The following is a 26,723-nucleotide window of genomic DNA, read 5'->3' as shown; positions in this document are numbered from 1 at the left end:
TATCATAAAATCTAAGTGTACATCCATCCATCCATCCATTTTCTTTACACCCCTCTTCCCTAATGGGGTCAGGAGGGTTGCTGGTTCCTCTCCAGCTGCGTCCCGGGGTCACCCTGGACAGGTCGCCAGTCTGTCGCAGGGCAACACAAAGACATACAAGACAAACAACCATTCACACACACACACACACACACACCTAGGGAGAATTTAGAGACCAATTAACCTGACAGTCATATTTTTGGACTGTGGGAGGAAGCCGGAGAACCCGGAGAGAACCCACCATGCACAGGGAGAACATGCAAACTCCATGCAGAAAGACCCCGGGCCGGGAATCGAACCCAGGACCTTCTTGCTGCAAGGCAACAGCTCTACCAACTGCACCACTGTGCAGCCCCTAAGTGTACCTTCTTCACTGATATATAGAAACGCGTGCTCAACTATTTTCGCATATTTTGAGTGTAATTAAACGTAGATTTCTGTACCGGGTTACTTTAGGTGAGGAACTTTTCACAGAGAACTTTATTTTATTTCATTCTAAAACTCATAACAACAGAAATGAAAAAAAAAAAAACGGTTGTCAGTGCAATACTTTACATGCAGTTTGTTTATTATATATAATAAACAGTTCTTACATAAACATATTGACAGCAGCAATATCAGAATGCTTTAATATCTCAGGACATGCAGCTTATTGTATAATTAAGTAAATATGTTTCATCTAAAATTCAGAGTAAAACATTTATACAAAATGAGCATAAAGCATTCAAAGTAAAACGTAGATAAAATATTGAGACAATAATCAGAAAGACTGATGATAGTTATTTTACATTCACAGATATTTTTACAGAATAAAATGCAATGTTGACATCATTGATATTAATATTGTTCTAGTTTAAAGTGTCTCAGGTTGAGCTAAAGCTGCAGCAGTGATCCCACTTATTATAAGGCCAGTTATTATTTGAGTAAACTTGTACTAAACAACAACAAAACAAAGACCAAACTTTCATTTCTGGAGAACCAGGAGGGTTCTGTCACCTCTCCGTCTCCTCCAATCACTTCCCTCTTCCTCCTTCATCCCAATCATCCTCACTCTCATCCCAACCGCCAGCGCCGCGCGCAAGAGGAAAATCTGCAGGGTTGCAGCTCCGAGAAGCTGAGCGAAGCGTTGTGGAGCTAGCAGAGAGGAACGTGTCCAGGTCCGGTCCGGGGCTGAGGACGGGGTCCGGAGGACGCAGCGAGGCGGAGAGGGACCGCTGGAGGAGACGCAGGACAGGACCGTTACAGGAAGTCCATCACTAGCATGCTTCATGCTTGTTTACAGCTCTGAACGTCTGCAGGCTGAAACCTTCATGAAACAACTTTCCTCACATGTTCTCTGCTGAACTCAAGTCTGGGCTTTGACTAGGCCATTCTAATCCATGAATCTGCTCTAATATAAACCATACATCATAACTCTGGCTGTAAAACTTCCCAGCTCTGCTCTACTTTGTGCTCCTTGTTTTATAAATCCCAATGAAACAGTTAAACATGGACCTTCAGCTAACTGTGAGGAGTTTACCTGCAGTGAGATGCTGGACTTGCTGCTCCTCTCTTTGACCCGAGCCAGAGCTCCTTTCAGTCCAGACGACCTCTCCGTCATCTCCAGAGCCGCTCGCAGCAGTCTGGGCGTCTCGGGCCTGTGAGAAGCCACCGGTACTGGAGCCGGTTCCTTAGCTTCCGCTTTGGGTTCAGGCTTTTTGCCCTTATTAAGCATCTTCCTGTGGTGAAAAGGTGTTACACAAAGAGATGAAGGAGGAATGCAGCAGGCGTCAGAAGATAATCTGGATGCTAACCTGGCCTTCTTGCGCAGCAGCTTCTTGGACTCGGGATAGTGGACCAGGATCTCGTTCAGGTCTTTCTTGTCCAGGATGAATAGGTTGGCAAACCCATGAGCGATCACGTTGGCCGTGCGCCGGTTGACTCCGCCCACTGCTAGCAAACTGAGAACCAGACAGCTTGATCATGACGACGGTCCATTAGAAACACAGGAATCCGGTCCAAACAGGAGGAAGTGATGGAGATTTGGTGGAACATCCAGCCTGTCAGGCTTTGCTACCTGTCAGGCTTTGCTACCTGTCAGGCTTTGCTACCTGTCAGGCTTTGCTACCTGTCAGGCTGCGTTCAGAGCAACACGACACAAACCCGAATGAACTAAAAACAATCTGAACTGTGCCACAATCTGGCAAGTTAATCCGACTCTCTACAGGTTGTTTCCTACTTCTTATTATTGAAGGTTTTTCACTTTTCCACTTGTCCTTATTAGGAAATTCAGGTGAAAATGAAGACTCAGAGGAATTAAAGATATAAACTAAAATAATAAAACAACTCCTCAGAGAGAAGGAGCTCCAACTCCCCAAGCAAAACCAGGTCAGGCAGAACGTCTTCAGCTTCAGTTCGACTCCAGGCAGAAACATTCATCTGAGTCACTCTGACTACATCTCTGATTTTACAGTTTCATAAAACCTTGCTGTTTTCTCTACCTTATCTCTCCAAACACAGATCCTGCTCTCAGCGTAGCGAACACCGTCCTCTCGTTGGGACCCCCTACCACCTGCACCTCCCCTGCTTTGATGATGTACATCTCCCGACCCACTTCGCCCTGGAGGGGACGGAAGCAAGCACACGGTCAGGCATGACGCTAGCTGCTCATGCTAGCTTTCAGAGGGGAGGTTTACCTTTTTGCAGACGTAATCTCCAGGCAGGTAGACGACTGAGCGCAAACTTTTCAGCATGTCAAAGATCATCTGCCTGTCACAGCCCTGGGATGCAGAAAGACACTTTGGTTCTTCACACCAGCAGCCATGACACCAGCATGAGCAGACCCAGATTAACACCCGGCAGGTAACTTTAGTGCTTCCTCACCTGGAACAGAGGGACTTTGCTCACGATGGAGTAGTTGACGTCTACAGCGATGTCCAGACGCATTTTATCTGGCAGCTGGGTCAGAAGCTCCTGCTCATCTGGAGGCAAACATCCAGATGTGAAGCATTAACAGCAGCTCAGGTCACCAATCACCCACAGGTGGCGCTCTCCTTACCCAGCATGCCTTGTGACTGCCAGGTGTAGTTGTACCAGGTCTTGACGCGGTTCTGGACGTCTTTGGGAATGCGGTAGGATGTCATGTATTTGATGGTGTTGTCCATGCAGGTGCGGTAGTAGGTCTGAGCCGCGGTGGCCGCACCGACAACGTCGCGCATCTGACATACAAGCAAGGCAGCAGTTGCTGGTTTGACACCTGGAGTGCAGCTAAGCAACCACACCTACCTGACCAATCATGATGGAGAAGACGAAGACTCCAACGAAGTAGTTGATGAGCTGGAAGACGATCTCAAACAGGGAGGTGGGATCCGGCAGACCGCCGATGGTGATCAGAGTTTTCACTGCAAAGTAGTAACAGCGAATATAACTGAGGCAAGAAGAAGAAGAAAGGAAGAAGAAGAAGAAGAAGAAGAGCGGTCAGAACGGGAGACGCTGGGACCTCTGGTGAGGATGAGTAAATATTTACTGGCTGCCGTTTGTGAAGTTACACAAAATATGGGAGTAAATTTTCAATGTCATGTTTTCATCATGTCATTCATTCATTTATAAATGTCACAGTTTCAAAGTAAATATTTATTTAGCAAGCAAAATATTTACTAGCTAGATATTTAGCTCCAATTTTTAGCGAGGACCTAGCTAAATATTCTGTTACTAAGCTAAGTATTTAGCTAGCTCAGAGCTAACTAATTTGGAGCTAAATCATTAGCTTGCTGACTAAATATTATGTAGCTACAAATTTAGTTTACCATCTAGTTTAAATATTTTGCTTCATGCTAAATATTTAATTAGTAAGCTAAACATTTACCTACTAAATATTTAGTCCAAATCAAAAATACTTAGTTAGCAAGCCAGTTAAATATTTAGTATGTCAACTAAGTATTTAGCTTGCTAAGAGCTAACTAATTTGGAGCTAAATAGTTTGCTATATCAATAAATATTTACAGAGCTAATTATTTAGTTTACCACCTAAATAATTACCAACTTATTTAAATATTTAGCTCAAAAGATTTAGTTAGCAAGCTAACTGTTTAGCTCTAGTCCAAACTACATGTTGACCTCTGAGCTAGCTCAACATTTAATTTCCAAAGTGTGACCTTCCCCGACCTGTTGCCGACCCCGTTGTAGACCCACTGCGTGGCCCCCAGTCCGATGTAGGAGGACACCCAATGGTAGAGGCAGGCGTTGCAGTGAAGACAGTAGAGAAGATACGTGGTGGTTCGGATCACCCTGAAACACAGAACCGCCTTCCATTTTACTAACGATCTCATCAAACTGCATCTCCCAGCATGCATTGTGCCAGACATCGTGACTGTGTTTGTGAGGAGTTTTCTGCTGTCTTGATGAGAGACAGAGATATTTATGGGTGTTGCCCCGATTCACCTGAAGAGACCCTAACTTTATCAATAATAAATCATTATTATTGAGTAGATGAACCAAATATTGACGCCAGTTTTGCTTCACAACAGCAGGATGCATCTAACGAGCTGGTACTTTGTTCTGTCTGAGAGCGTTTCCCAGAGGCTGACCTGTAGATGTAGGCTTTGGTCAGGATGGCCTCCAGTCGCTCATTAAACTCAAAGAACGAGTTGATCTGCAGAGGAGCCGACAGAAAACAGAAACCTCTCAGCTTCGTTTCTAATGTTTAGAGAAGAGGAGGATCTCAGCAGCCGACCTTCAGCAGGCGAGGTAACCGCAGCAGAGGGTTGATGCCTGTCTTAAAGTACAGCAGCTCCAAAGGAACGAGGCTGGCCACGTCGAACTGCAAAACAAATCAGCAGTCAGGAAACATTCATGGAAAAATCCCCGGAACATTTCCCTTCTGGTCCTGATCCGTTTACCTTGAAGCGTTTGGTTTTCATGTAATTCTTTCTCATTTCCTTCTTGTCACACTGTCACAATAAAACAAAACGAGGAACCAGAGAAATGAGACATTGCTTGTTATGGAACTGCACAGTAATCACATAATCTCAGATTATTCTCAAATTATTCCCAGATTATTCTGAGGTTGCCTCACCACGATGTCTCCTCCACGGATGAACTGCAGGCGCGGCTGAAACACGGCGATGTCCAGGATGTAGATGAGGTCGCAGGCGTAGTCGGCCAGCAGCCAGTAGGGGGCGTTTTGGGGCGTCTGGTAGGGGAACGCCCAGCGGACCGGGATCAGCCACACGTTCCAGTTCCAGGCTGCAGAAACCAGGAACATCCACAGAACATACAGGATGTCTGGGGACAGATTACAGAGGCGCATCATGAAGAAGAGGAGAAGTAGGTGGTGGCAGCAGGTACTGCGGGATTCCTACTGGTGAAAGGGTCGATGCTGGCGGGGAATCGGATCGGCCAGCAGGCCCGGATCCACCGAGTCTCCTTTCCTCCAGGCGCCTCCGACCCACTTCCTGCCCCGCCGACACACTGACCTCCTGACCTGCCTTCCTCCTCCTCTTCCTCACTCTGGGGGGCGGCTGGCAGCTGAGGGGGAGCTGAGGGAGAAACAACAGAGAAACACCATCAGGCAGAGAAACGGAACCGACTGGACCCGACCAGAACCAACCCGACCGGAACTGGGTTCTACTGGTAGGAATATGGCCGTCAGTGGAGGTTCTGGTACTGGTTCGGTATGGACCAGAACTTCCCTGCAGTCTGATATGAGATGCTGCTGCTGACCTGTGACCTCTGCGCCTGATCGTCATCAGATTGCCCGGCGGCATGGCGAGCATCGGGGGGCGTTAGCGGGCATTGCCTGCCCACAGTCAGCCGTGACCTCAGAGTGGCTTTATGTTATTCTTGTATCGATTTGATACAGTAGCGGCTTCTGCACTTCCATATCTGTGCCTTCTGTTACTTTTTGCAGCAGTTAAAACTTTTTAATCGTTGTTAACACGTCATAATGCCTTTAAATGCAACATGAGCGCTAAGACGCTAGCGCTGAGTTTACACCTGGGCAGCATCGAAGACCTGCTGCTGCTGTGCAGAGCTGCTCAGGTGTGTTAGAATCATGGCAGCAAACCAGCAAAACGCAAAGAACCCCCAAAATAACTGACTGAGTTGAGTAAAGCTGTTGAATGCAGCTAATATTAGCTAAAAGATGACTAGCTAATATCAGTATAGCACCCTAAGCTGGTTAACTAGTAGCCTGTAGGCTACTCATGTTGTTTATGTTCAAAAGTGGGTAGTACTTGTTGCATTCAATTGAGTAACTGTTTTGGAAAAAATTTTATTTATAAGAGTGGTTTTACTGCGCTGGGCTTATTATTGATAAGTAGATTTATTTTGCCCGCCCCCCAATTTAAACTGATGTCCCTCCCCTCCCCTCCCCCGTTAAAGTCGTCTGGAGCCGGCTGACCAGAAGGACCATAAAAGGGTGGAGCTTCCTGCTGCACTACCCCCCTCCCCCAGGGAACATCTGTATCTGTCTGCCCCCGTCCACATCTACCCCACTGGATTTGGACTTCCTGGCTTTTGACCACAGGAAAGCCAGTGGTCAAAAGCTCAGGATCAGAGATCTGGACCTACCGACGTGACCCGACCGATCCGATCCGATCCGATCCGATCCGATCTGATCCACCGGCTGAGAAAAGCTGATCTCCAACAAACAGCCTGTTCTGAATCTACTGCTGAGGTCAGCTGGGCCTGAAACCTGCAGCAGAAGAACCTGCAGACTTTCCAGGTGTCTGAACGTGTGTGTGCGTATGTGTGTGTGTGTGTGTGTGTGTGTGTGTGTGTGTGTGTGTGTGTGTGTGTGTGTGTGTGTGTGTGTGTGTGTGTGTGTGTGTGTGTGTGTGTGTGTGTGTGTGTGTGTGTGTGTGTGTGGGTGCGTGTGTGTGTGTGTGTGTGTGTGTGTGTGCGTGTGTGTGTGTGTGTGTGTGTGTGTGTGTGTGTGTGTGTGTGTGTGTGTGTGTGTGTGTGTGTGTGTGTGTGTGTGTGTGTGTGTGTGTGTGTGTGTGTGTGTGGAGGAAGACTCACCGGTGATGACGCTCTCTTCGTCGGAGCTGTCCGGGTCAATCAGCTTCTCTTTGGCTTTCTCCGTTCTCTCTTTGAACATCCTGACCAGTTCCTGGAGTCGCTCACTAACCACAGCACTGGTCTGACTGGTCTGACTGGCCGCGGACGCTGGGCGCTCCCTCAGCCTGGAGAACAAGAGGAAAACCAGCAGGGGATGGAGAGATAGATGGATGAAGGGATGAATGGATGGACGTGTAGCTGGCCTGTGACTCTCCCCAGCCTTGCGCGGCGTTAGCTCCGGTTGTTTCCAGCAGAGGAACACCAAGCTCCTTGTTGCTGTGACTATTTAGGAATAATTCCTGAATTCCTGATCCCGGTTTTATTCTGAATTCTGCAGAACTAAATTCGTCCTCATTTCCAGCCAGAAACTCACTGCAAGCTGTTAGCCCAGCAGCTAACTGTTCGCTATACAGACTAGCTGGTGGACAAGCTAACCTTGTCCGATAGGTTAGCTTATTTCAGAGATAAAACGCCTCAGAATAAAGAACTTAGGTGTTATGTTTATTACGTAGTAGTTTATTAGTTCAATCGTCCTTTCTTCTTTTTCTCACTGGCTTAACAAGTGTGTTGAATAAAGTATTTAACTGAATTCTTCTGGTTAATAAAATGTGTTTATTTCAAACAAATGTAGCATCTAGATCACGTGTCAAACTCAAGGCCCAGGGGCCAAATCTGGCCCGCTGTAGCTTTTTATGTGGCCCTCTAGACTCCAAGTTACATCAATAAATCCCTCCAGTTTTTCACGAATCTGCAAAATCAACAGATCCCACATGTTTTTCAGTCTAACGGGTTCTATCAATAGATTCTGGCACAAACGTCCCTTTAAAAACATTCAGATTTTTAATGTGGCCCAAAATGAAAATGAGTTTGATGCCCCTGATCCAGATGTTCAAATGACACCAAAGTGCTGGGCTGAGGCCTTCATTTTTATAAACCCTAAACCTCGTCAGGGTGAGAAACGATAACTCAGACTCAACTGCAAGATACTGATTATCAGGTGGAGCCCAGTCATTTAGAATGACTAGTTTTATTGATAACTGCTCTCAGCAATTATTTCTAGTTATTCATAGCCAAACCTCTGCTGCATGATGGATGAACCGGCGGTTGGATGTTCTTACATGCCATCGGCGCTGCACAGACTGGACTCACTGGGCCAGGCTCGGACCGGTATGCTGACTTCTTCATCATCATCTTCGCTCTGGGCCTGCAGGTTTCTGCTGGTGACGTTCAGGATAAAACAGGTGAGTCCTGATCCTCATCTCACGGCTCAGGTAAGTGGAACAGCCTTAGATTAGCCTGTTGCTATTGGCAACATAATTACATTGATATTAAGGAAGGAAAATTCCTCCTAAATAAGCTGCTGACAGCTCCAGAGTGATGCTTCCATCAAAACAGAACATGGGTCACATTTCGGCAGAACCAGAACATCTGGATCAGAGCCGGACTAACACATCACATTAGATTAATTCATTACATAGATGAACACGCTAAAGATTTCAACACAATTAATTGCATCTTTTTTACATGCAGAAGTCCTGACTCTCTTTCTAGTACCCCAATAAATCTGACGCACAGCTACATCTGCTAACAGCTAACAGCAGCCGCTGCTATCGACCCACTGGCTTCATTTCTGCGTCAGAAGAATCTGGTGCTGGAAAAGACAGCTGTTCTGTTCAGGTTGTGCTCAAAGGAGAAGCTAAGCTAGCCCAAAATAGCATCTCAATGCTAAACATGTAGCAGCTAATGCTGATGTTAGCATCCACAGTCCAGATTTGTAAAGAAGATCCATGAACGATCAGAGAAACTCTGGAAAGATAAACTTTGGTCCAATCTGATGAAGAACATGAAGATTATCAGCTGCTGAGCTCAGATTGACATTTATTCAATAATTTAGCAACAAAAAGTGTTTTTAAATTGAAAAAGCTGCTTGTTTCGTTTGCATTAGCCTCAGTGTTAATCTGGACCATCAACACATTACAGTAAATCTGCCTCCTTCTGTCATCGTCTCAGAGCAAACCCTGCCTAGCGAAAGGCCAAAGGTCGCTGCATGCTCCACCACTGACCACTGGCAACAATTCAATGCTATCTTAGTAGGACTTTCTTCCCTCTGTGAATTAATTGAGTTTAAAGGATTTATTTTCTAAAAACCTTCAGTGAGAAACTAAATTAATTCACAACTTAATTCAAATACAAACAGCACAGGAAGTGGCTGTTGGGCTTACGTCTTGGTCCAGACGGTCCGGCGCTTCCTCCCACCGCTGTGGACGAACAAGGGTCAGAGGTCAGAGTGGATCAGAGGTCAGAGTGAGGGCAGAGAACATGGAGTTAACACTCAGAGCCATGCACCAAGCTGATCATGCATCAGACACAGAGAGGATCCACAGGGTGCCATGCAGGTTTTATTGATGATGATGAAGATGAGCTTACAGGAGGAAGAAGCAGAAAGCCGTACAGAGAAGTCGCCACAGCAACAAGCATCAGTTCTGCATCAACTCGGCCCAGCGCTACTTGTGCGCATCGTTTTGTCCAGATTAGAGCAGATGAAATCAAAACGTTTGGATCGTTCCTGCAGAACAAAACCGCAGAGCCAGAAGACGGACAGCAGGGGGCAGTGCAGGAGGCAACAGCGTGAAACGTTTCTGTCCAAAATCACATTTTATTTTTATCAGAGAATCCTTTAGAGGTGGTTTTCTGGATGAACTCATCTCCTTTTGGGTCAAAACGTTTCACTTGCATTCACTGATTCTGTGAATTTATGCAACGTTGATGGAAATCTAACTGCTGGACAGAGTGAGCTCCCAGGCAGCTTCCTTACTCTTTATCTCCTCTACTCCGAGCGCAAGCATGCGAGGAGAGAAAGAACACAACGTTTCAGTGAAGATCCAGATTCAGCTTCAGATCGTTTAATCAGCACAGCTGCATAGAAAACAGATGAAACTGAGCAGAAAAACTGATCCAAAGTCCTCTGTTAAACTCCAGAAGAGGAAGAGCAGCTTTCTTTCAAATCTAGAACTGAACGAGTCAAACCGTCTGCAGGCGCCTCACCTCTGGCGGCCTCCTGCCGGGGCCACGGGGACCGTCAGGGTGCTGAGCTTTGGGTCCAGGGCCGGGCTGCTGCTCTCATCGCCTCCTCCTCCTGCACCTCCTTCTCCTTCTTCTCCTCCTCCTGCTCCTCCCTCCTGGTCGACATCCTCCACGCTCACCGCGGGCCGGAGGCTGAGGCTCGGCTCTGTTGGACCACAGAGACGTTCAGGTGAAACTGAAATATTGTTGGAAAATAACAAATTTATTTCTGTCTGCTGATATAAAGTTTCCCTTTTTAGTCTGAATGAATGAATGAATGAATGAATGAATGAATGAATGAATGAATGAACTTTGCAACGAGTGATGTCACTCAGGTGCTCCTCCTTCATGTCTTCCTGATGAACACATGAAGGATTTGTGCAGCTGCAGCTTAGCGACCCGGTTCTGCTGGGTCATCCAGGCCGAGCCGACCAGCATGGTTCTGGTTCCATACAGACTCGGCACCTGACCCAGACCCGGTTCTGGTCGGGTTTTTAACAAACCCAAACAAACAAACGCTTCAGACTGAAAGTATATTCCGATGCTCCTCTAATCCAGGCGGCATCAAAACGAAGCTGATTAGAGGTTTTCAGTTGAAATGTGATGCAGTGACTGCAGAACCCGTTTTAATCCCGTTTTAATCCCGTTAATAATCCCATTAATCCTGAACTGACCTGAAGCTGCTTTAGATTATCATGAAGGCCAAACTTCTGCTGTGTCTCTACAGAACAAATAAAAACAATAATATCTGTAACTTTTTTCTAAAAATGTTTCTGCTTCGTTTTTCTACGTCAGGGTGTCCAAACTGTGGCCTGAGGGCCATTCGTGGCCCTCGAAATGATTTTTTTGGCCCTTGAATGGAAGTAAAGGATGATAAAAACTTGGCCAATAAAATAGAGAACAAATGAGGAGATAAAATAGTTTTTCTTTTTAATAAGGCAGCAGGCCTGTTTATGTTTTGGGCATTAATGATATTCTGGTTCATTTGAAGGATTTTTAAATTTGCCGGTTTGGACTTCCCGTTGTACTTTCTGACATTTTGAAGGTTTTCAATTGATTTGCTCCTCAGTTTGTTTCAGCAGAAGCTGGGCCGACCTCCGACCCTAACATGCTGCAGTCACACCTGGACCCCTGAGGCGGCTTCACCTGCAGGATCGTCTGAGTCATCCTCGATGAAGAAGGCGGGGTTAGCGAGGCCGGAGAGCGGGCGCGGCGGGCTGGCGATGGGCGGCAGGCGGGGGTAGGACGGCACGTTGGGCAGGGTGGGGGGGGAGGAGCAAGGGGAGGGCGACTGAGGATGAGGAGGGGGCGCCGGGGGGTGTCGCAGGAAGTGGGTAAGTTCTAAGTCCGGCTGCTTCCTGTTCTGGTTCCGGTTCTTAGGCATCTTGTGGCATGAGGCTGTTGAGGCGGTTCCGGATGTTCAGGAAGCTCTGCTGGGTTCTGCTGGGCAGCTGGGCCAGCTTCTCCGGGACGGAGGACAGGCTGTGGGCCAGGCCGGAGAGGCCGGGGCCCCCCGGGGCCTCCGGGCCACCCGCGGCCCCGCCGGGCAGCAGCTGGGTGAGGCTCTGGGCGACGCTCCGCGGGACTCGGGTCAGCCGGATCTGGGAGAACTCGTGGCGCAGCTCCGGGGGCAGAGAGGGCAACGGGGGGAGGTAGCTGGTGAGGTCAGAGAGCCGGGTGGGGGGGCGGGGCATGGAGGGCAACTGGGGGGGGGAGATGCCGTTCTCCTTGAAGAACGCGTTGATGTTGCCAAAGCACTCAGAGGTTGGCGGGAAACGCATCAGACAGTTCTTAAACGCATCACAGCTGACTGGCGCTGCAGAGAGACAGGAAGAGCCAATCAGAGCACAGAGAGAGACAGGAAGAGCCAATCAGAGCACAGAGAGAGACAGGAAGAGCCAATCAGAGCACAGAGAGAGACAGGAAGAGCCAATCAGAGCACAGAGAGAGACAGGAAGAGCCAATCAGAGCACAGAGAGAGACAGGAAGAGCCAATCAGAGCAGAGCATTGGGTTCTGGTTCTACTCTTAATCTTCTATGTACCAAAATGCAGTGTACCTCCACAACCGTCTCCAGAAGCATCTTCATCCTGCAGGAAGTTGAAATAAATAAAACATCAGAGCGGTTCTAGATTAGACATTGTTTGGAATCAAACCAGAACAATCCCAGTTAGATGAACTAAACCATGGAGAGAAAAACACGTTACCTTTTCTGTGTTAGAAGTCGGAGTGTCGTTTGCTTTCTGCGGCTGCTCCGTCACAGCTGCTGCACACACTTCCTGCTTCTCTGGTTCTGGTTCTGGTTCTGGTTCCTCCTTCTGCTCCTCAGCTGCGTCTCTACCTGCTTCCTGGAAATCCGGTTCCTCGGCTTTCTGCTCGTCCTGGAGCCCGGACCCGTCCTTTCTGCAGAACAGAATCGCAGACTGAGGTTTCAGTGAACAGCTGGACATACTGGAGCACAGGGGGGTCCAACGTGTGGCCCGGGGGCCCCTTGTGGTCCATGGACTGATTTTTTTTTAGTCCCCAACTGCAGTTAAAGAATGATGCATAAATCTGGTTGATGCAGACTTTTTATTTTTAATCAGGTTAAAATTATTACACAAAATGTTGTAACTGAAAATATTAAAATCAAAATAAAGTATTCATGTTTTTATAACCAATTATTTCATAATAAGAAGAACCTTGTTTATCCAGAGGTTTTTACTGAAAAGTCAACTTTGCTTTGATTTAATTTAAGAAATTTGGATATTTTGAACAAAACGAATCCAAATCCTGTTTTTATAGCTGACAATATAAAAATTTAATTGAATCCAAAACAATTTGAAAACTAGAAGCTTTTCTCTTAAAACAGCAAACGTCCAACTCCTTTAAAGCTGCAGCATGTAACTTTTTTAAGAAATATTTTTTTGCATATTTGTTGAAACTGTCTCCATGTTGAGTCAGAGGCCTAGAAACAACCAATCAGAGCCAGAAGGCGGGTCTAAGCGCTGTCAATCACCCTGTTTTCCCACATACCTCCTTCCTTCCCAAAGCGCTCAGCTATGCTGCAGTTAGCATGTCCTGTCATGAATGCTAAGGCTAGTTAGCATGACCACCAGTCACAACAGTAAGCTTTTTTCTGCCATTAACACTTTGAGCAGCGAGTACATGAGGTTGATTAACAGCACTAAGCTCCGCCTCCTGAATCTGAATGGTTCATTTGTCCAGGCAGCAGCTCAGAGAGATCGATCAGTTCAGATGATCTGTCTCGTAACAAAAAAGACATTTTTAATAAAAGTTACAAATTACAAACTTTTAATGTTCCAACGTCTGAACCAAGAATCCAGAACAGTTTCTGAGTCCAAACTCACCGGCACCACTTCAAATAATATTCACTTTATTATTGACTTATTGACTCTAACTTGTAAGTTTTATTGAATTCATAACCTTATGAACGTTACCTGGTCTTTGATGTGGACTCAAGTATTTACAATATCCAGGAAGTTATCTTCAAAATAATTCCTTGAATGTTTCCAACAAACCCGTTTCTAAAAACATGTAGGAATAAATTGGACAGATTTTTTGTAAAACAGATACAGAAACTATTTCACATCTTTTTTTGCTGTCTTGGGACTTAAAGGAAATACTTATTAAGCAACATTGTGGCATTAAAATTAAACTAAAATATTATAATCTTATTTTTGATTATTTTAAACTTTTTGATTCTATTTTATATTCCATCGCTCATTAGGAAACCCAAAACATTTTAAGGATAAAAGCTATAAAGACTTTAATTTAATAAAATATCTGACACGTTGACCTCAATGTTTTTCTTTCTTATTTCAGTTCTTATTCTCATCAGTCAGTTTGTACTCATATTTTATTCTCTATTGTATTTTGTCGATAATGAAAACCTGAGATGCATCAGTCGGAACCGTTTAGGTTTGTTCCGGCTGGAAGAACCGCTCATTTCATCTCTGATTAGTTTCAGTTTCAGAGCCTGGAGAGAAATCATCGGTTCTCAGTACTCACTTCCTCCGATGGAGCTGTTAGTATTCGCGCCTCAAAATGTCCCCCAGCATCAGAACCACCAACTGGACCGAGGAGCGGGTAAAAACCTGCTCGGTTCACTGCTGTTCACCAGACAGCAGCTGCAGGAGCGGCCGTTACCGGAGCAACCGTGGGGAGGGCGGGTGAGGGGCCACGGTTGCTAGGGGAAGCTGTGGTTGCTATGGTGAGGTGATGTGACGCTGCTGAGACAAACCTCGCGAGATTTCAAAATCTGCTGCGAGGCCTCCTGAGAAATCTGCTTCAGAGTCTGTCTCCAGCTGCGTTCCTGGTGAGAGGCAGGGTCACGGGGTCACAGGGTCACCCTGGACAGGTCACCAGTCTGTCGCAGGGCAACACAGAGACAAACAACCATTCACACACACACTCACACCTAGGGAGAATTTAGACCAATTAACCTGACAGTCATGTTTTTGGACTGTGGGAGGAAGCCGGAGAACCCGGAGAGAACCCAGCATGCACAGGGAGAACATGCAAACTCCATGCAGAAAGACCCCGGGCCGGGAATCGAACCCAGGACCTTCTTGCTGCAAGGCAACAGCTCTACCAACTGCACCACTGTGCAGCCCTATTATTATTATTATTATTGTTATTATTTTTTTTATTATTATTAACATTATTATTAACATTATTATTATTATTATTATTATTGATAATAATAATAATAATAATAGTAATTTGTCCAAGTATTTGGGTAAACCTTAAGGAAAATGGTTTAATTTTGAAATCATGTGTAAATGAACAAAATTTGATCAGCTAATAGCCGATTCAGAACAACTAAATATTCTGAAAAAGGCCTTTAAAGTTGACATTAGATATTTATATAGACTGTAGAAAAAGTGTTATTGTCTGACTTTAGGTTTGACTAAATCTTTCCAATTTTCTACCGACTTTTTACCAGAATAATGAGACAGGACGAACTAGCTTGATGAAATATAAGTTCCGAAGAAGATAAACTCTGATCTCGAAGATCCTATCCTGGCCGCCGCTTCTCTGTGCATCTCCACTCAAATAAGTCTGTGCTTTCTTCCATTCACTTGGTTTCTCTCCGATAGCAGGCCAATCAGTGAACAGAAAGAGTTTTAGTTTTCGCCGTTCAGGCTGTGTTGGCCACGATCCCCAAATATTGCATTAGCATCAACAGCCGCCTCATTTGGCTAAGCTCTTCTTAGTTTACAGTGCAGGTAAGCTTCATAGCGTTGAGCCGGTGCATTACAAAGTGACTGGGTAGAATTTAAAACCGCAGCTTGGTCATCGCCTCCCAGCTGGGAGCCCAGAGCCTGCAAAGCAGCTGCAGAGAGCAGAGACAATGGAGAGGTTCAATAAACAGCCTGATACTCACTCTGCATCGGCATCGGCTCCAGGCTCCAGCTTCATGTCTTCTTCTGGTACTGCAGGCAGTCTGCCAGCAGAAAACAGTCAGGTATAAACAGTCAGTCAGGTTAAAGCAGTCAGTCAGGTTCCTCATAATGTTGGTCCCAGATGAAATCCTGAAGATGTTCTCACTCGGCCTCCGGTTCCTCCAGCAGCTCCTGGCTCTCCAAGGAGAGTTTGATGGAAGTTCCCTCGCTGGCCATCTGCCTCACCGCCATCTCTGCCGTCTGCCGGGCCACCTCTTCGGCCAGGCGGGCCATCTCCATGCGCTCCTGCAGCAGGCTGCAGCAGATGCACTGGATTACAGGGATGCTGTGTGCTGCAGAGGAATCGTCCTGAACCAGCGCCGGCTCACCGTTCTTCCATGGAGGCCAGCGCCACATCTTCAGCCTCCTTCTTGATGCTTTCGATGAACGGCGTCCAGCGGCCCGTCTGGGTCTCTGCATCTTCCTGAGATGTTTTTGTCCCGCTGTCTGAAGCTGAGGCCTGGGGGGTCTGGGGGGTCTTCGAGGCCTGCGCAGAGCCGGAACTCCCTCTCTCCTGCTGGGCCGGGTCACCCACTGGACCTTGGGATCCTGCAGCTTTGGGGCGGTTCTGGCCCTCGTTGTCTGACTCCACGTCTTCCAGAAACATGTCGGGATTCAGTTTGGAGGAAGCTGCAGCAGGAGGAGGAGTCAGAGGTCAACGTTAGGCTCTGTGTCTGGTTAGAAAAGTGTTACAGTGTTGATGCTTTAATCTCCTCCAGGCTGCAGAAACACAATCAAAAGGTTATTGGTTTTTAATTCACTAAATTAATTAATTAAATAAAACTTTTGAAACTGGTTGAACATGTCAGCATGTCAATCATGTGTGTCCTGTCTGTCTTTGTGTTGTCCTGCTGACCTGTCCAGGTGACCCCGCCTCTCGCCCTTTGACCTCTGGAGCAAGGCGACCCACAGGGATCAGAACCTGGTTTCTCAACCTTCACACTGAACTTTGACATCAGTCAGCAATATCCTGTAGTTTGTTTTATTGTCATTTCTTTGTCTTTTCCAGTTTTGCTGTTGGTAGTTTGTTAGTTTTCATTATTCTTTCATTTTTACTCAGGAGTTTAGCTGAATGTCACTAGCTTAGTGAGTTTGTTTTTCTGTTTGCATTTGGAACGAAGCAGTAGTGACACAAATAGAAGCACAAAAACTGAATTTTCTATAATACGTTGTAATTATTTTGTTGATAAATTCTTGCATATTGGAGAAAAGTTGTCTAACTATGCATGCATAATTTTACTGTTCAAGAACATCGATGCTGAATTCATCTTTGTACTTAAACCATAAACCTCATAAACAATAACTGAGGCTGAACTATTTGGCTGTTAGTTCCTGATAATCTTTTTACTCATTTTGTTAATAAAAGTCATTTATAACCAGCCAGTGAATTTATGAACTGGATTTTCTCGTTCTGCTGCATCGTTTCTGATCTTTAAAACCAGGACCAGTTCAGTGCACAGGTCAAAGGTCATAGCACTGAAATAATGGACCACTGCCAGTCTTCCTCTGCATTCATGTGTATTTAGTGCAACTGTATATAAATGTGTGGAGAAGCTTGTAAGTAATGTTCTGAGATGTTGGTATTTTAAATATTCCTCATGAATCTTGTCATAAAAATCCTATATTGTAATTCTAACCATCTGAATCTGGATGAATTATTCCCACAGGAATTAATGTTTCTGAATGTTTCCTAGTCGTGTTTCTGGACTGTGGGAGGAAGCCAGAGAACCAGACAGAACCCACCATGCACAGGGAGAACATGCAGACTCCGGGAATCGAACCCAGGACCCTGTTGCTGCAAAGCAACAGAGCTACCAACTGGGCCGCTGTGCAGCCTATCACACTTCATAAGACATTAACCTCTTACATCTCTGAATGCAAATGATTCTCCAGGAATACGCCTTAAGGTTCAAACTTTAATGCATTTATCTACATTAAATCAAGTACAAATACAGAGAAATGCATTCTGCTGCATCACACATCGTAGCTGCCGTTCAAGATATGTCAAAGTTGACACATAATTAATATATGTGTTCAAGAAATCTACAATAATTTCAGATAAACAGTAAATTACTACATTTTTCTGTTGGACAGAAAATGTGCAAATTTAAAATACAAACAACAGCGAGCAAAAATAAATCTGGTGCTAAACGTATTCCAGTTCCATCTTCAACTAGAGGACAGAAAGGAGAGTCTAACAGCTGCCTCAATAGTCTGGGATGAGCAGCTCCCTGAGAGATCTCAGAGAGATCCCAGTGAGATCCCAGAGATCTCACAGTGAGATCCCAGTGAGATTCCAGTAAGATCCCTGAGAGATCCCAGTAAGATCCCTGAGAGATCCCAGTGAGATCCCTAAGAGATTCCAGTGAGATCCCTGAGAAATCCCAGTGAGATCCCAGTGAGATCCCAGTAAGATCCCTGAGAGATCCCAGTAAGATCCCTGAGAGATCCCAGTGAGCGCAACGCCCTGCCAGCATGTGAGCTGGTTCTATGTGCTGGTCGGAGTGTCCCAGCCGTCTCCTCCTGCTGTTCAAGGGGCTCGCAGCGCCGTCCCCCCTGAAACAGAAGGAGAAGAGGGACTGAGTTAGGCTCCGGCCGTCCGACCAAAACACCACCTTTGAAACTCAAGAAGAAGAACAGGAGGACCCGGACAGAAAGTGGACCTTTACAAACCCTGCAGGGAAAACCGAGTCACTTGGCCTGACGTCGGTCCGTCTACAGTTTCCCAAACTACTGACTGTCTGGTTTCTGAACTACGGTGGACCTGGACTCACCTTTCTGCAGCACTTCAGTCGCTCCCTGGTGCAGCGTTAGGAAAGAAACACAGAGTGAGTCTCTGACTGAGGAAGGAAATGATGATGATGATGATGAACCTCAACTTCGTCTTTGGGCTGCAGGACGAGCTGCGGCATCTTCAGACCCAGGCCGGACACAAACCAGTCGACCACTCTGGAAGCAGACGGGATTAGATTAGCTCCTCCAGTCGACGCTCCTGGAGTCACTGAGTTCTCACTTCATGTTTCCCTTCTGACTTTACAAAGACACACCATGTTTACTCTCAGTCATATGTTGTTCAGAAATAAGAAGTGAGACTTCCAGCTGCTTCCATTCACTGATGCTCTGTTTTCTGCAGCCGCTCTCTAAAATGAGGCTACTGGCCAGATTATTAGCATAGCCAGGTTATGCTATACTAATAATCTGAGATAATAAATCTTCTACAGGAAAAGACATTCAGAGGAAATAGAGAATCATATAAAAACATGAAACAGGTCAAAACCACAAAAGGAGAAATGCATAAGATTGAAAAGTTTAAGACATAATATAATGACTTTCTCTGTTTGGAGTAACAAGCAAAATAAAGTCTGGTGCATTAACAATGGGGGGGCGTGGCGTGGGGGGGCACCATCAGGACCTCAGAATATTTCCTAGAAGTCTTTGGGATCTGGGTCGGGTTTTCTCTTCAGCGTTTGGTTTATTTGTTGCTTCAGAGCGAACAGATCAGACTCTGCAGCCTGGAAGCCATGTTGTTCCTGCCCAGCTTCCCGGCGCGCTACAAGGTCAGTGCAGGTCAGCGAGGCCTTGTGTGGTATTTTTGGGTGGGGTCACCAGGACTTCACAGGAAGCTGAGTCATTGCTGCGGTAAATAAACCCACCCGGCTCTGCTGTCGGTGTCCAGTGAAATCCCACTGAGAGACTCCGGCGGAGGCGACAGCACTGCAGGCGGAAACAGAGAGCGTCGCATTAAAGGACGGAAACCATCCGCAGCGCAGCGTCTGGAGCTGCTCTACCTTTGTCTAGAGAGGAGCGAGAGACTTTTGGTGGCGCTTCCACAGGTATGCCACCAGGGGGCAGAATCACTGGCTGAGGGACTATCTGCTTTATCCAGTTCACCACCCTGCAGGATAGAAGAAGATCTATTACCTGCTGCTGCAGTCAGAGGTCAGGGGTCAGGAGACCCACCGCTTCTGATGGGGTCAGCTCTGGACCCACCGGCTCGGCTGCATCAGGCCGGCCTGACCTTACCCGGACTAACTGAGCAGATCTCATTCTGAGCTCCAGCATGTCTCACTTTACATCAGTTAAGATATAAATAGAAATAAATAAAAAACTTGGCAGTCAGGAGCCAGAAACCTGTTTAATTATCACAGGAAACTGATCAAAACTATGTAAAATGTTAAAAACTTTTATTTCTTTTAAATTTGATGTTGAAATGTCATAAAAGTATAAATATTCTTGATAAACACAACCACAAATGTGAAGGAAGACTTGGGGGGGGGGGGGCCATTGGCCTGAGGGCAACAGTAGCTGGGTTTCCTAATGCCTTGGGCCGGCTCTGACTGTAGTGACCTGTACTCACTTCGGATGGAACTGAGGAGCCAAACTCTCCACCTCCGACACTTCCTCCTCCGACACCACCTCCACCACGGGGATGTGAGGAAGCGGGTCATAATCTGGATTATAAAACATCCTATCATCTGGAAGAACGGCATCATTTCTGCTTGATTGAACAGGAAGAGGCGGAGTTTAGAAAGCCTACCTGGCATTGTCGCTGCCTCGAACACCTGGAACAACAACAAGCATTAGAACATAACGTTAATAAATTGTTTTGATTTATTTCAGCAAGCTAAAAAATTACTTTAAACTCATTTATAATATGAAGCTAGCAAGCCAGATATATTGTTGTAGTTAGCTCTGAGCTAAATATTTAGTTAATATGCAAATTCACATGCTGATAACAGGAAGAGGACTATCAAAATAAAAGCAGTGTCTTCCGATTTTTATAAACTCCTTTCGAATCGCTTCATGTCTTCTCTCTATCGTCGTTTCTTTTCCTCTTTTCTTGAACAACAGTTCAGTTTAAAGTAGAGGAAGAACCGTTTTAAAGGAAACAGAGACATTCAGCAGCAGGAGTTATCAAAAACCAACTTTTATTTTCATAATTTACTTATCTAAATGTTTAGCTATGTAGCTAACTAAGCATTTAGTTAGGAGCTAAATAGTTAGCTTGCTAACTAAATATTTAGACTGTTATTTAAATATTTAACCAAAAACTAAGTATTTATTGGAGCTAAATATTTAGTTTTAGCTTGGTGAAAATTTGGCTTTGAAAAATGAACCGCCATTTTTTTTTCTTCTCTTATATGTTTCCATAACTTTTTTCTCTTAATTAGCCTAAATAATTGTTCAATTTGGAATAGATAACATTAATCTTATTATGTACATTTAATTGTACTCATATTTATTAATGATTAAATGTTTATTTTTATTGTCCATCCATCCATTTTCTTCCTCTTATCCAGATCGGGTCGTGGGGTCAGCAGCTTCAGTATGGAGGTCCAGTCTTCCCTCTCCAGTCTCTTCTTCCAGCTCCTCCAGGAATCCCAAGGCGTTCCCAGGAATCCCAAGGCGTTCCCAGGCCAGCAGAGAGACATCGTCCCTCCAGCGTGTCCTGGGTTTCCCCTCCTCCTGGTGGGACATGAACTCCTCACCAGGGAGGCGTCCAGGAGGCATCCTGACCAGATGCTCCTCAACTGGCCCCTCTCGATGTGAAGGAGCAGCAGCTCTATTCTGAGTCCCTCCTGGATGACTGAGCTTCTCTCTCTAAGGGAGAGCCCAGCCACCCAACGGAGAAAACCCATTTCGGCCGCTTGTATCCGCGATCTTGTTCTTTCGGTCATCGTGACCATAGATGAGGGTGGGAACGTAGATTGACCGGTAAATCGAGAGCTTCTATTTTTGGCTCAGCTCTCTCTTCACCACGAAGGACCGGTACAGCGCCCGCTTGATGGCAGACGCTGCGCCAATCCGCCTGTCGATCTCCCGCTCCCTTCTTCCCCCATTCGTGAACAAGATCCCGAGATACTTGAACTCCTCCACTTGGGGCAGGACACCCCCCCCTGACCCGGAGAAGGCACTCTACCCTTTTCCAGCTCAAGACCATGGCCTCGGGTTTGGAGGCACTGATCGCCATCCCTGCCGCTTCACATTCGGCTGCGAACCGCTCCAGCGAGAGATGGACCTGAGCCCGACTTACTGCCGGCAATGTGGACCAGACTCTGACACCGGTCCTACAGGGACCTGACAGCCCGTATCAAGGAGCCCGGTACCCCATACTCCTGGAGAATCCCCCACAGGGCTCCCTGAGGGACACCGTCGAACGCCTTCTCCAAGTCCACAAAACACATGTAGACTGGTTGGGCGAACTCCCAGAACCCTCCAGGACCTGCTGAGGGTGTAGAGCTGGTCCAGTGTTCCAGAACCAGAACCAGAACCACACTGCTCTTCCTGAATCCGAGGTTCAACAATCCGACGGACCCTCCTCTCCAGAACCCCCGAATAGACCTTGCCAGGGAGGCTTAAGAGTGTGACCCCCCTATAATTGGAGCACACCCTCCGGTCCCCCTTTTTGAACAGGGGGACCACCACCCCGGTCTGCCAATCCAGGGGAAGTGCCCCCGATGTCCATGCGATATTGCAGAGTCGCGTTAGCCAACACAACCCTACAACATCCAGAGCCTTGAGGAACTCCAGGCGGATCTCATCCACCCCCGGGGCCCTGCCACCGAGGAGCTTTTTGACCACCTCGGCGACCTCGACCCCAGAGATTGGAGAGCCCAACCCAGAGTCCCCAGGCTCAGCTTCCACAATAGAAGGCATGTTGGTGGGATTGAGGAGGTCTTCGAAGTATTCTGCCCACCGGCCCACAACATCCTGAGTTGAGGTCAGCAGCACACCATCCCCACTGTAGACAGTGTTGGTGCTGAACTGATTCCCCCTCCTGAGACGCCGGATGGTGGACCAGAATCACCTCGAAGTCGTACGGAAGTCTTTCTCCATGGCCTCTCCAAACTCCTCCCACACCTGAGTTTTTGCCTCAGCAACCACCTGAGCCGCATGCCGCTTCGCCCGCCGGTACCCATCAGCTGCTTCCGGAGTCCCACAGGCCAAAAAGGCCCGATAGGACTCCTTCTTCAGCCTGACAGCTTCCCTCACCGAAGGTTTCCACCAACGGGTTTGAGGGTTGCCGCCACAACAGGCACCGACAACCTTGCGGCCACAGCTCCGATAGGCCGCCTCGACAATGGAGGCAGGAACACGGTCCACTCAGACTCCATGTCCCCCAACTCCCCCGGGACGTGTTCAAAGTTCTGCTGGAGATGGGAGTTAAAGCTCCGTCTCACAGGGGATTCCGCCAGACGTTCCCAGCAGACCCTCACAACACGTTTGGGCTGCCAGGTCTGACCGGCATCCTCCCCCACCAGCGGAGCCAACTCACCACCAGGTAGTGGTCAGTGGACAGAACCGCACCTCTCTTCACCCGAGTGTCCAAGACATACGGCTACAGATCCGATGAAACGATGACAAAGTCGATCATCGATCTGCAGCCTAGGGTGTCCTGGTGCCAAGTGCACATATGGACACCCTTATGCTTGAACATGGTGTTCGTTATGGACAATCCATGACGAGCACAGAAGTCCAACAACAGAACACCACTCGAGTTCAGATCGGGGGGCCGTTCCTCCCAACCACGCCCCTCCAGGCCTCACTGTCATTGCCCACGTGAGCGTTGAAGTCCCCCAGCAGAACAAGGGAGTCCCCAGGTGGAGCACTCTCCAGTACCCCCTCTAGGGACTCCAAAAAGGGTAGGCAGTCTGAGCTGCTGATCGGCCTGTAAGCACAAACGACAGTCAGGACCCGTCCCCCCACCAGTAGGCGGAGGGAGGCTACCCTCTCGTTCACCGGGGTAAACCCCAACGTACAGGCGCCGAGATGGGGAGCAACAAGTATGCCCACTCCTGCCCGACGCCTCTCATCCTGGGCAACTCCAGAGTGGAAGTATGTCCAGCCCCTCTCAAGGAGACCCCTCCCTCGGCCGCCACCCATTACACAATGCACCCGACCCCTTTGGCCCCTCTCACGGGTGGTGGGCCCATGTTTCCTCTTCGGGCTCCATGGGTAAAAGCCCGGCCACCAGGTGCTCACCATCATTGCCCCCTCCCACTCCAGGCCTGGCTCCAGAGTGGGATCCCGGTGACCCGCGTCCGGGTGAGGGAACACCAAGTCCAATGTTATTGTTCATCATCAGGGTCTTCAGGCTGCACTTTGTCTGGCCCCTCACCTGGACCTGTCTGCCTTAGTGACCCTACCAGGGGCATGAAGCCCCAGACAGCAGAGCTCCCAGGATCATTGGGGCCTCAAACCCTCCACCACCATAAGGTGGCAGCACAAGGAGAGGGCTGCCACCTTATTCAAATTCAATAAAAACATTTTTATTGTTTTGAACCTAATTTATCATTTCTGTATGTTGAAAAGAAAAACATTTAGGATGAGAAAATGAGTCAAGAACTAGTTTTCTTTTCCTGACACCAGAATATTAAGATATTGAAATAAAAGACATGAAATAACAAAGCTAATAAAGGAAACTCAAACACATCTGTATGCCTTTGAGGAGTCAAACTGATCTTGATGTAAATGTTTGGTGGTACCGAACCAGGTCTGGGTCTGACCTGGTTCTCCAGACCCAGCATGTCCTCCTGACTGGGGGCGGAGCCTCACCTCGGTGTGCTCCTCGGTGGCGTTCTGGGTCTCAGCCGCTTCTCGGTACTTCTCATCCGGCTGAGGCAGAACCTTGGTCAGACCCTGAGCCACCCAGCCCATCACGCCGGTCCTGACGGAGACACAGCCATGAATTTAACCTGTTAAACCATCAGGAGTTTATTGAACTTTAAATTATCAGTAGTTTATACCGATCTCCATCCTCTCCTGGCTGGACAGCAGAAGAAAACAGAAAGCAAATGATGAGATACAGCTAAAATATCTTCTGAAATGAATCACATCTAAGGAGTTTAAACAGAAAGAACTGATTCCAGCTTTTAGAAATGTAAATCAGTTTGGACCCTCTGATCGGGTCAGAACCTCTCCATGTCCAGGTGACCGGACTCCTGGCTGTTTTACCAGTGAAGACACCAGGAGAGGTTCTGGTTCTGGTACTGACCCTGCAGTCTGCGTTGGACCCCTGGAGCAGAGGCGACCCCGGCGGCTGCGGCAGCGCACTGACGAAGCCGTTGGACAGCCAGCCCATCACTCCCCCGTTGCTCTGGCTACAGAGGAAGTTCCTCACAGGTCAGAGGTCGAACCTCTGAGGTGCATGAAGTTCACGCCATACAGGAATACTTTACCCGTCCTCTGAGGCTTCCTCAGGGCTCGTTGCTGAAGCCTTCTTGGCTGCAAAGCATCAAGTAATGATAAACATGCAGCTCTCTCTACCAATGAGGGAATAGCTTACATCAGCAGGTGGAGCGTCTCACCTTCATTCTTCTTCACCGACTCCTCCAGGAGCAGAGAGAGCGAGAGAGACACACACACACACACACACACTGGTGTAACTTCATTCATCCTCAGTCCAGACTAACTAACTAACTAACTAACTAACTAACTAACTAACTAACTAACTAACTAACTAACTAACTAACTAACTAACTAACTAACTAACTAACTAACTAACTAACTAACTAACTAACTAACTAACTAATGCTACAACTCCCAGAGGTCTCTGCCCTTCTCTCCTGCAGCTGTTTTTCCTGCTGCACACAGGAGGATTTTCTTTTTACATTCAGTTTGGTTTGAATGTCTTGGTTGTTTTATGTTTGGGTTGTTTTGGCTTTTGCTTATTTTTGGTTATTTATGGATTTTGTATTAATCTAATTTGGTTTTTCATTTCAGGTATTCCCTTTTCAGGTTTTATTTCTTTAGTATAATAAAGTCATTTTTCTTGAAGTCAGAAAATTCTTGTGTGGTTTCCTGTAACCGAACCAAACGAGCCTGGTGGACAGAACTGTGACTGACTTTAGCAACAGCGCCACCTGCCTTCACAAATAAGTGGATCAGACCAGACCGCAGGGCAGCCAGGGTTATTGCAAGGTCATTGCAAGGTCACTGCAAGGTCTGCCTCCTGCCCCTCCCCTCACACCTCTAACCTGTTAACTCATCAGCTCGGGTCTTTTGTTCACATTCATCCTCCTCAGTATTTAAGCCTCTCATTCCCACTCATTTCCTGACGGATCTTCCCGTCATTCTTCCTGTTAGCTTCCTATTGTCTCCCAGATTCAAGGTTCATGTTCCTTTTTTTTATGCTTTGTAAGTTTGTTACTTTTTTTCATTAAAGAAATCACAAAACAAAAGTTTGAAGCTCGCTGCACTTGGGTCGGCAAACAGCCAACTCCCAGCGTGACGGTCGCTCCTGTCAGAAATATTTCATGTTTTATTTCATAAAATATTTATGACATGAAAATGAGTGATTATAGCATAACATCTTGAAACCATTATTAGTTTGTGTTGCTTTATTTCTGTTTCAGAAATTATTTGCAGTGAAATTTGCTGGACAGGAATTCTGCCTGAGGTTATCTACTTTCTGTACGAACACCAGCGTAGCGTAGCATCGCTATCAAATGACGCAGACATGAGGACAGAAAATGAGAAAAGTTTAAAAAGAGACCATCAGGAATCCTGAAAAACATCCAAATCATTCCAGAACCTGGAACTGTTTCTGCAGTAGAACCCGTCCTGGAACAGACGGATTCTACTGGACCCCAGTAGAACCAACGGACTGGTTGTACTGGACCCCAGTAGAACCAACGGACTGGTTGTACTGGACCCCAGTAGAACCAACGGACTGGTTGTACTGGACCCCAGTAGAACCAGTCCGGAAAAACAACCAGGCCTGGTTTAAAATTTTTGAACTGAGTGTTGTCTTACAGCAGCAGCTGGAGCTTCAGCAGGCTGAGGAACGACCTTCACCACCCAGGAGAACATCCTGCAACAGAGGCACCAGTCAGCAGGGCTACTGGTTCTACTGGTTCTAGTACTGAGCATAGTGTGAATGAATGAATGAACGAACGAACGAACGAACGAACGAACGAACGAACGAACGAACGAACGAATGAATGAATGAACGAACGAATGAATGAATGAATGAATGAAAGGTAGATATCAACCTTCTATATTTCTCCAAAATCTTTCATTATTTCACATTTTAATATTTCATTGACCCATTGGCCATTAAATACCATCTTTGATCAATATTGACCCAATGATCACAAACTGAACACAAAGTGATCTTTGCAGTGTCCTAGTTAAA

General features: G+C 46.8%; 1 protein-coding gene and 1 pseudogene across 1 annotated transcript; both read right to left on the bottom strand.

Moving 5' to 3' along the window:
• Nucleotides 1-1,031: 1,031 nt before the first annotated feature.
• On the bottom strand, nt 1,032-26,485 carry LOC122835543 (annotated as a pseudogene).
• Nucleotides 8,191-11,665, bottom strand: LOC122835094 (proline-rich receptor-like protein kinase PERK4). The gene is made up of 5 exons (XM_044123840.1): nt 11,287-11,665; nt 10,123-10,306; nt 9,505-9,904; nt 9,300-9,335; nt 8,191-8,291 (listed from the first exon to the last, which is right to left on the bottom strand). Exons 1-3 carry the CDS (start codon nt 11,522-11,524, stop codon nt 9,889-9,891), a joined length of 438 nt encoding a protein of 145 aa, XP_043979775.1. The 5' UTR covers nt 11,525-11,665; the 3' UTR covers nt 8,191-8,291; nt 9,300-9,335; nt 9,505-9,888.
• Nucleotides 26,486-26,723: the final 238 nt, after the last annotated feature.

This window comes from Gambusia affinis, linkage group LG08 (assembly GCF_019740435.1).
Source record: "Gambusia affinis linkage group LG08, SWU_Gaff_1.0, whole genome shotgun sequence".
In the NCBI taxonomy this organism is placed as follows: domain Eukaryota; kingdom Metazoa; phylum Chordata; class Actinopteri; order Cyprinodontiformes; family Poeciliidae; genus Gambusia; species Gambusia affinis.
Note: the sequence above shows the minus strand (reverse complement) of the source record. Positions and strands in the feature narration are given on the sequence as shown.